Consider the following 10,999-nt stretch of genomic DNA (forward strand, 5'->3'; position numbering starts at 1 on the left):
TTGGAGAATAAGCTTAAAGATCAGGGTAGAAATCTGAAACGTTGGATGTAATGCGTGTGATAACCTTAATGTGGTGAACAAAGTACAAGGAAATTCATGTGGAACGTGCTTTTTGGCGTCCTTATGGATATCTCTTAATCTTTTGAGGAAATGGAAACCAGTTGTAAAGTTTAATCCGTTGGCAGATGAGATGGAGTATATTAAAGGATATAATTTATAGTGATGATGATAGATCAGCCATGTACTCCACTTATGAGTGATGGTTGCAATTCTGAGGTGGCAAGTTAATTGCGAATAACACATGTGGTCAGAGTTACAAGCATAATAAATAGTTGGAGAAATTCTGTTATAAATTTTGTGGACCGTGAGGGATTGTAGAACAACCTCACAAGAAAGCTGTAAGGTTAAGGCATACACGAACAGTGGATATGAAAGAATTTAACTGTTTAAACATATACGAGAATATCGTCTTTTCCAAATGAGAAAGAAATTACGAAAAACAGGGATTAATGAGAGAAATTATTGTGTTTTCCATGTAAGAAAAAAAGAGAAATAATGAATGATTTTTTTTTGTATTTTCGTAGGTCCTTACAGACTCCCGGTTTAAGGGAAAAGAGTTTATAAGTTTAGTAAATCATGCATTGGTTATGAATATAATAATTATTAATGCATTAATCTACATCTGTTTTACACGTGAAAAGTGATAGAAAGACGAGAGGCAGAGTTTCTTGCAGTCACATTTAAGAAAAATGTCATAAGCTGTATGTCAGTTGCTAATAAGTAAAGGAATATGAATTCGATGAAATGTTGTTACACGTTGAAAAAGAGTCTTCCACTATAATGTCCAGATATGTTGAAATTATTATGTGTGGTGGTTACTGTGTGAAGAAAAACTTGTTGAAATACAGTGTAACACCTTCAAGTAGGTATTGTTTTGTGAGTATTGTTCTTATCGAACATTAGTTACACAGTCTAACACAAATAAAAAACTTAAAGTACAAAAAATAGCATTTTTTGGAGCAAGCCATAGTGCTGCTCCTAAGGACCTGAGCCATGACATTATTTAAGAACAGAGGTCCTTCTTGCATGATATGTTGTGTTCTAGGAAGCCATGAAGGTGGAGTCCATAGATGTTTTCCGACTAAGACATTTCGCGAAGTTTATACATATACCTATATGACTCAAGGCAGAGTATAGCACTTGTTTAATCTTTTTTTTTCTTCTTGCAATGCAGGTGATTTTTGTGTATGAACACTTATTCGTTGTTGCCTTTCTCGGCAATGTTATATAATTGCTGTTAGACAGTGGTTCATACTCGAAGACTGAAGATGGAAAGACGACAATAGAAATTGAGTTCTAGTTGGAATGTTGAGCACTTTGAGTGTACAGGAATGTATAGTACAGAAAGTAATATTAAAATGTAACATGGAGTTTGCATTTTCTGGTAATTAACATAGGAACAGAAGTGTCAGACTGAATACTTCGATTAAATGAATGAGTAAAAATAAGTGAAGAATTTAAGGGTAACTAAAAAATGTAAATAATGGGAACTCTTATTGTCTTTCTATCTTTCAAACTGAAAACTATGGAATCAGGACCAGAAAGCATTCCTGTTCTGTCATTTTGAATGACAAAAGACGTTAACAATTCAAGTTAAACTGTTTAAAGGACCATTCAGAAAGATTATGTAACAACTGAACAGTTATAGAATTAAAGAAAGATCCGTTTTAAGTACATACAGTACAAATATGTGTAGATGTTTGAGTATTATGCATTACAGTTTTATGATTTAGAACCAGAAAAGACGTTTATATGAGATATTTCCATCACAAAAAAGTGAAGTTTACGGAAAATCCCATTTAACGCAATCATGTTTGCAAAGCGATGTGAAATGAAATGAGCGTGTGAGAACTGTGGTATGGAAGGCGAATGGCAGACCTCGGTTCATTGGGAGAGTGGTTTATTTGTAAAGGAGACCGCGTAAAGCAAGATGGTGCGACCTATTCTTGAGTACTGCTCGATTGTCTGGGACCATCAGGTCGGATTGAAGGAAGATATTGAAGCAGTTCAGAGGAGAGCTGCTAGGTTCTAACGTTGTGTAAGTGTTTGGTGATGCTTTTGGAACTCAAATGGGAATCCCTGGAAGGGAGGCGACGTCCTCTTCGAAAAACGCTGTTGAGAAAATATAGAGAATCAGCATCTGAAGCTGATTGCCGAACTGTTCTGCTACTGTCAACATACACTGCGCACAAGGACCACGAAAATAGGATACGAGAAATTAGGGCTCATTCGGAGGCATAGACAGTTGTTTTTCCCTCGCTCTCTTTGCGGTTGGAACAGGAAAGAAAATGACTAGTAGTGGTGTAGAATACCGTCCGCCACGCATCGTACGGTGGCTTGTGGAGTATGTACGTTGATGTAGATGTAAATGTCTGCAATCATTCATTACTAATAATGCTAAACATCCTGGAACTCTTACGGTAATGAACCAGTTATTCATATGCACGATATTTGATCTTGTGAAGCAGCATTAGATTCACCGTCAAACTGCCCTCTTCACCAGATAGCTAGGTGTATAGTCCATTTTACCTCCCATCACTCTATTCTGGGGAAATTGAAGACAGTTACAAGGCAGTAACAATTCATTACACTTAGTAATGACAATGAATGGTATACATCATTAATTCAGACTTTATTACTGTGAAATACAAAAACAAGTGTACCAGTTTTGATGAAATGTAATGATTGGCAAATTCTTCCTCTCTTAAAAATAATATTGTAATGTACCACACAGTCTATCTCTGTGGCTTAGCAGACACTCATGCAAACCACCAGCGTGTGATTGTAAAACTAAGGAACAAACCAGACCTGGGTCCACCCAGGCTGACTATGAAAACGGTGAACTACTTGGAGAAGAAATTACAGCATTTACTACTGTAAAACTGTTGTGTATTCAATATTTCTAATGAGGCCTTGATCACAGGATGAAGAAAATTTGCAAGCTGATTCTGTGCATGACGAAAGTACCACATATTTGTGTGTCTGTAGTAACTTTTTTTGTTATCTGTTCATTCTACTTTCTTTTTACTGTCCTGAAATTTATCTGCAAGGATGTGAAGGATCAGTTTCTATCACCTATCATGGTGTCCCTTGAATGCGACAGTAACGGTTGTGAGAACAGTTTCCTTCTATAACCCAGATAATGCTCTTTCTTTCTTAAAAATATGTGTTTGGTGAACGAATGCTGATGATACAAGTCATATCTATCACAAAGGTTAATAATGTCAATCCATAAGAAAAAATCAGCAGAACTGTTTTCACCATCATACATGCTTTGATTTAATAATATTTCTTGACCCCTGAATTATTGTGAGTCTCTCGGAATTTTATTAACATTAGCCTTCACTTACTGTATATCTGTCCGTACATTTACTCCATTACCATCATGTACATAACAGTGGAAGGATAGAGGTACCTAAACAGTTACAAACCTACTAATTATGGATACGTTCAAAGCTTCTAAGCAGCTTTTGTTCTGCTGAATGGGGCAGTTCAAGATCATCCCACCACAGAAAAATCTCACTGATCACTTATATATAACAAAAACGCTAGGTAAGAATATATTAAGGTTTAATCTCCCATTGATGAAGAGCTCGTTAGTGATGAAGCCCGAGTCGGGGATGGAAGGGCAATGAAAACACAGATAAGCTATATATGGATGGCCAGATAGGGATCTGAAACACCATCCTTATTACAAACATCAAAGAAAGTTTTACATCACCCCAGTTCCTAGACGATGACTGTGGATATTGTATCACAGACACAGTCCCTTTGACTGTTCAGAGATGTCACTAAACCTGCCTAAAGATGTAAAGAACCATGCATGAGCAGCGCCTATTAGACGGTGGAGGTATGAGAGCCGATCAGTTCCAGTTATTCCACCAGGAAGGAGGTACAAGGCTAGATTTGTCTGTAGTTCAACCATGCCTCGATGGTCAATAACGCGGTGCGATCGCGTCGGCATTGTTACTTTTTGCCATCAAGAGCTCTCGACAAGGGAAGTGTCAAGGCGTCTCGGCGTGAACCAAAGCGATGTTGTTCAGACATGAAGGAGATACAGAGAGACAGAAACTGTCGATGACTGGCCTCGCTCAGGCCGCCCAAGGGCTACTACAGCGGTGGATGACCGCTACCTACGGATTATGGCTCAGAGGAACCTTGACAGCAACGCCACCTTGTTGCAAAATGCTTTTGGTGCAGGCACAGGACGCGGTACAACATGCAATGCGTGGTTTTCATGAGCTATAAAAAGGGCGAAAATGATAATCACGTTGATCTCTTTTCCAATTTTCTATACAGGTTCCGAAACTCTCGTAACTTGGGTGATGCAGAACATTTTTTGATGTGTGTATGAATCCACTGCCTTACTACTGAGCCCCATTTCTCAGTATAAACACACCATAAACCAGTGACTAGAGGGCACATTTTGGTCAAATGAATGAATAACAGAAAAGTGTGACATAATTCTCTCTGTGCATGTACTCGCACAGATTTTAGAGGGTATTGTGGATTCTGCCACTAATCTTCCTACACCTTAAATTCTCACTGATATGTGACAAGCGGTGTCGATTTTGTGTCAGGCTATGTATTAACAAGACATTAGTAGGTCTGTGATAACCATAGCATCAAAACTATGCATCACAGTAATCAGAGGACTACAAATGTGTGGTTTCAACATTTGGCTCATACGGAGGCTCAAGCTTACACAGTATGAGCACCCTCTCGCCATGGCAGAACTGAGAGATAGTATCATAGGGCACTTTGATGCAGTCACCGAGGCCGAATGTTCGCTGCAGGTTTTCATTCTGTGAATGGACAGCATGCTCGAAAGTCACAGAGTGGGCACCGTCATTGTGGGTGAGCCTGAACTTGTACCGGTAGAGCCTGCTACGTTCAGGAGGGCCCACCAGCTGAATGGCAATGAACAGCTGACGCTCCTGGTAACTGAACTGCTTTTGGTAGACGAACATCTCACCCAAGGCCACAACAAGATGGCGCACCAGGTCGATGCAGCAGCCATTCTTAGAGATGCGCCACGAGACACTGTTGCCCACGGTGCTGGGGAAGCGCACGAAGTGTTGTGGGTGTTTGGCCTGGGTGTGCGCCTCCAGGTCGGCATGCTTGCCGTGCCACGAACACGTGCCTGGCTGAACGAGGCAGTGCAGCAGGTGGTGCTCGCAGGTGTGGTCATGTGTGGCCAGCTGTAGTAGCGGTGTACCGTCGTGGAAGCCGGGCTGCACTCCCTGCACTAAGGGCACAGCAGCTGTCACCTGCTGCAGGTTCAGCGAGGAGACCAGTGGCGACAACAACACTTTGCTGCACATGTGGCACTTGGCACCATGTAAGCAGCAGGTGGAGCAGCTGTTGGAACAGCAGGCCACAGGTCCCAATCTGATGAAGCTGCACTCCTGGCAATGCACCAGTTGCTGCTGCTGCTTCTCAATGGCACCACCGCCATCCACACCTGGCGATGGTAGCAGCCACACCACCTCCTTCATATCTACCACAAAATGTTCCATTTCAAGATCAGTCAGAAAGGAGAACAAGGGAGCTTATAATAATTATAATATAAGGAAGAAGAGTGTTCATTATGTTCATCTACATGATTACTCTGAAATTCACAAATAAGTGCCTCTCAGAGGTCCACAGAATCACTTTCAAACTGTTTCTCTATTGTTCAACTCTCAAACAGCAAGCAGAAAAAAATTAACGCTTAAGTCCTTCCATGCGAGCTCTGACTTCTCTTATGTTATTATGATAATCATTTCCTCCTATGTAGGTGGGGCGCGCCTACGCAATTCACACCATGCGGATAGAGTCGGTGATTGAAATTCAATGAGAAGATCCTGCCACAACGTAAAACTTATTTGTTTTAATGATTACTACACCAATTCATGTATCATATCGGTGGCGGCCTCTCGCTTATTTCGCGATAACACAAAACGAGCTGCCCTTTTCTGAACTTTTTCGATGTCCTCTGTCGATGCTATCTGATTCAGATCTCATACCACACAGCAGTACCCCAAAATGGGGCGGACAAGCATGGTGTATGTAGCCTCTTTAGTAGACGTGTTGAATTTTCTATTTTTTCTGCCGATAAATTGCTTTCCTCCTGGCGTTATTCGTAACCTTAATCCCTAAGTATTTAGTTGACTTTACAGCGTTTAGATTTGTGTGATTTATCTTGTAACCGATCTGATCTGAATTGTGAATATTATTACAGCAGCAAACGTGGGTGCAAGGAATAAAACATCTCGCCAGATAACAAAACATCATGGGTATTTCTTATTGCGGGGACAACGCGTAGTTATGTAGTGTATCGCGCGTGTGGTGTGTGGGTGTTTATAAACAATCGCGCCGTCAAAGATTTTGGGCCAGCCACTAGAGGCGCTGTGTTTTATATATATGTCTGTTTTGATTTTGTTATTCTCAGATTATGCCGATAGTTATTTCGTGAATATTTACGAGACAACTCCCATGCTTTGTCCCATGCAAGTTATTTATTCTTTGCCGTCTCCTATAGCTGTGATCAACAAAGCTAACTTTAACACTATTCTAGGGAATTTTTGTGTAGTGTGATTTCATCGTACTAAATACAAGCAGGTTCTTCTAATGGTTGAACGACAGTCTGCCCAGCCGTTACTGACACTTACGTTGGTTTGGCCAGTTTGGATTCTTTGTCCTGCCAATAGACTAGCTTGTTAATAAAATTTCGATCCTCCAATGTGACGACCTCCGATCCCAAGCTAAAATCCAAACATTTACCAAAAACTGATCATTCCAAGGCATTCGAGGATGATGCTTAACTTGTTAACATTTCTCATAATCTGTGCTCTCTGTGTCCTGTTGAATCATATATCACATAAATGATGGACTCATATTTTTCATGATATTGTTGAGCTCTACACTCTGCTACTTTTCGCCATGTAGTTTATTTAAGTAAATGCACACAAAATTTCTTAGAGACTATTGCATTTTTTATTGCCTAGTCGTAGACAGTATATCAGCTGCCTAGATGACGACCGTGCGAAAACTATATGGGAACTAACCTTTCGTTGAGACTGTGATTAACGGATTTCTTGTAGAATCCTCAACGAAGTGTTGACTCCCGGCTTGTTTTGAGACGATCATCGTTCAAGAAATGTTGATAGGTACAGCCACTAAACCGTTATGTGAGTATTTACTCAAACAAACTTTTTAACTTTACAAAGGATTTCCTTGCCACAATCTCATTATAATAGGGAGACAAAAGTAGTCTCAGAACAAAAATTATAAGGGAGATTTTCCACCAAGCCGATGTTGCACGTCTTTGTTGAGTTCATCAGCAACAGGAAGTGAAGTGATAATCGTCTTCTTTTTAAGGAAATATAAGCGGTGTGCAATATGTAGGCTTGACAGGTGGCTACACTGAGTCACAGCGCCAGAGATTGCGCCAAAGATTATTATTCCGCCGCCTCCACTGGGGCAGTAGTAGTTCAGAGGTTGCCGTGGCCAATAGTTGTTGAGATGATGTCGATGGCAGTACTAGTTCACAGGATGTCGAGTGCAGTTGTTGTTCTGTTGGGCGGGAGAGTAAATGCTGCTCGGTTGGTGTAATGTATAGATGGAAGATGTTGCAATGATCACAGTGTATTTTTCGTCAATATATAATGAGGTAAAAAAATTATTTCACATTTCTTTAATGACAATGCCTCTTGGTCACAGGTTCAGTCAACAAAGCATCTGGCTCGTGTTCATGTATCAGACTTGTAATTCTGGTTTCTATGTGCAATTATAGTATTTCTGGTTTTTCAACTAGTTCATTGTAAATGGTGTTTAAAATATCTTGCGTATTGAGGAAGAACCGTGCCAGATACATGTACGTTGAATCACACTACCACACACAGGACAGTTACACTTGTGCTTTGTTGTTTAGTAGCTTTTATAGTTGCAGGGGACTTAATTAATCAATTGTGTTAACGGAAACTTCTTGTCATTCTTTATTGTTATTTTATGCAGTCAGATTGCGTACTAATACTACTCAGGGGCAACCGGTTACGAGACTTCGTAACTGGACACACATCTACTAAAGTTATTGCATTATTGCATTTTAATTAAGCCCCCGTACACGTGGCGACCGCTGCTTCGGAGCGTCACTTGGAATTCTTTTAGTAGTAAAAATAGCAGACAGTAGTATTGTTGTAATAATTTGTAGTTTAGTAATTGTAGTCTATATTGCATGTGTAGATTTGGTAATTGAACATTTGTAGTTGTAGTTGTCTTGTCACTCTTCTAATCGTATTTTTGTAGAATTTAATTTTTGATGAGTCATATACGGGTTTGACAATTTTGTGCAACTGTGAAGGTTTTAATTGTTCGTTAATCGTGTTTGTCGCGAAGCATTTCGTGTGGATGGTGTTGTTGGTGATAAAGTGTTATATTGTGTGTAATTTTCGTGTAGTGACGAGTTTTGTATGTTTTGTAAATGATTACGCGATCGATGAAAAAGACAAAAATGATGGATAGTTAGAATGACGAAATTGTTAACATGGCGAACTCGCCAACGCAGGATAACAGTTTGATGAATAATGAAGTAGAAAACAATTTAATAAGCCGGGAAAATAGTCCGGAACCAGTTCAAAATTTTTCACAATCAAAATATTTTCAGAACACGAAATTAACGACAGAAGATTCCGGAATAGTGTCGAACAGAGATATCTTTACAGCTATGAGGAAGGAAGTTAGTTTTACAGGAAATGTTAGGGGCGAAAAGAATTTCGAACCAGTTAATATGGAGCAGTTGATGAGTGCAATATTAAATTTGGGATCACAGCTAGGATCTGAATTGAGAACAGTGACAACACGGTTAGAAACTGATATGGGAACAATGGAAACACGGTTAGACTCACGAATAGGGACATGTTTTAAAAACATGAAAGATGAATTAAAGAAAGAAATTAGAGAAGAAGTACAACCGATTTTGAATGCTCATAATAATAGATTAATTTCAATAGAAATTAGACAAAAGGAACAGAACAGGAAGAAAGCGATCGCATTATAGTAAAAAAATATTCAGAGTTAAATCTTCAACGTGCACATGATAAGGAAGAAATATTTGAAAGAATCGCGGAATCCGTACCAAATGACAGAATAAATAACCTAACACAACAATATGAACAGTTAACTACTAAATGTGTCAATACTGAGGCCCGTGTCGCGACACTTACAGAAGACGTAAATAATCAGAAAGAACAAATAGGTGACTTATCGGAAAAAGTTGAGCAGATTTCAGATAAATTGACAAGTATTAGTTTAAATGGGGACAGAGATTCAGATGATACAGCTCCATTGCCATTTGCAGAAGCAGAAGAGTACCAGAATATAAATAAACATGTTGAAAATCAGGAAAAATTTAATGAACGCGTTAAAAGGGAATTTGAGACGTTACGAAAGCAAGTTAAACAAATCGAAAGCGAAATCGTAGGAAAAGACAGTAGAAGAAAATTAGAATCACCGATAGCAGCGGGTTTTGAAGAAAAAAATGCAACAAGAGGGCGTCAGGCGCGCGAACTTGATAATAATCGACATTCGGACTGGACAGACGCGGTAGGTCTTTGTCGCCACGAGGCGAAAACTTTTTAACTGTTCGGAAATTTAAGATCTTTCGCAATTCTAATAATGACATACATCCATGTTCATGGTTAGATCAATTTATGTACGCACTTCCACCAAATTGGCCACTAAGTCACAAACTGGAATTTATGTGTGGATATTTAGAAAACGAACCAGCGACGCGCATGCGTGCACTTATTAGAGATTGTAATAATTTAAATGATTTTTATCATGCATTTCTATCGGCATATTGGTCCGAAAACACGCAAGTCAGAGTCAAACACAGTCTTAATATGCAGCGTAATTTTAAACAGTCTGAGTTCCGCACGCCGGCAGAATACTTTGAAGACATGATTAGAAAGAATCAATTCCTTTCCAAGCATTATAGCCCGACTTAATTAATTCGCATTTGTTTAACTAAGCTGCCACAATCGATAAGACACATTGCTTTAGCCGGAAGATGTAAACATCCTCAGGGGATTCACTACACTAAGTGAATATGTGCCGTAGCGTGCACAGGGCCCCGAGCTGTAGTAGTGCTATTTCCCTTTTAGTTTTCTGCACTGCTGCCTACTCTTTTACTATTCTTTGTATCTATCAAAACAACTCTTACTCTTCAACTATCAATCTATCTAGAAAAGGAGTCGGTAAATAATTACCGGATATGACTATTTTACCCAAAAGTAATTTCTGAAATTACCGTTTGCACTTACTGTATCTTCAGCAGCATTCATTCGTGGTTTAAATGAAATTTTACCTGTTTATCTTCGTAACAATGTTACTTCATATGTTGACGATATTCTTATTGCTAAACGTTCTTGGAGTGAGCATAACAGAATTTTGGATTCATTATTACGTATTTTTGCAAGAGCTGGCATTACAGTGAACTTGGAAAAATCTGAATTTGGTCGTTCTCAGGTGAAATTTCTTGGTCATATTATTTCTACAGAAGGTATTCTTCCTGATCCAGAGAAACTAGACGCTATTCGTAATTATGCTGTTCCTACTACAAAACGTGATGTTCGTAGTTTCCATGATGTCTGCAATTTTCTCAGACGCTTTGTTAGAATGGACAATTTGGCCACACCTCGTTTATGTGAACTTTCTGGAAAGAATTCTAATTGGTGTTGGGATGAGGAAGCTCAATTAGAATAACTTCGTGATGCTTTAGTTGCTGTTCCACTTCTTTCACACCCGGATTTATCTAAAGATTTCTGTTTGGCGACGGACTCATCATAAAAAGGCCTAGGTGCGCATTTATTTCAAGAGATAGAAGAAAACGGCGTTGTAGTGCAGAAAACTATTACATTTGGAAGTCGTGTTCTCTCTAAATCAGAAAAGAATTATT

The 10,999-nt window shown here is 39.2% G+C and overlaps 1 protein-coding gene across 1 annotated transcript; it reads right to left on the reverse strand.

The window, feature by feature from the left end:
• Nucleotides 1-4,715: 4,715 nt before the first annotated feature.
• Nucleotides 4,716-5,558, reverse strand: LOC126456546 (E3 ubiquitin-protein ligase SIAH1A-like). Its single transcript, XM_050092294.1, has one exon. The coding sequence runs from the start codon at nucleotides 5,556-5,558 to the stop codon at nucleotides 4,716-4,718; it is 843 nt and encodes a 280-aa protein (XP_049948251.1).
• Nucleotides 5,559-10,999: the final 5,441 nt, after the last annotated feature.

This window comes from Schistocerca serialis, chromosome 2 (assembly GCF_023864345.2).
Source record: "Schistocerca serialis cubense isolate TAMUIC-IGC-003099 chromosome 2, iqSchSeri2.2, whole genome shotgun sequence".
In the NCBI taxonomy this organism is placed as follows: domain Eukaryota; kingdom Metazoa; phylum Arthropoda; class Insecta; order Orthoptera; family Acrididae; genus Schistocerca; species Schistocerca serialis.

Bases quoted from the DNA above. Each gene is read 5' to 3' on its own strand.
- LOC126456546 (XM_050092294.1), bottom strand. From the start codon at position 5,558: ATGAAGGAGGTGGTGTGGCTGCTACCATCGCCAGGTGTGGATGGCGGT.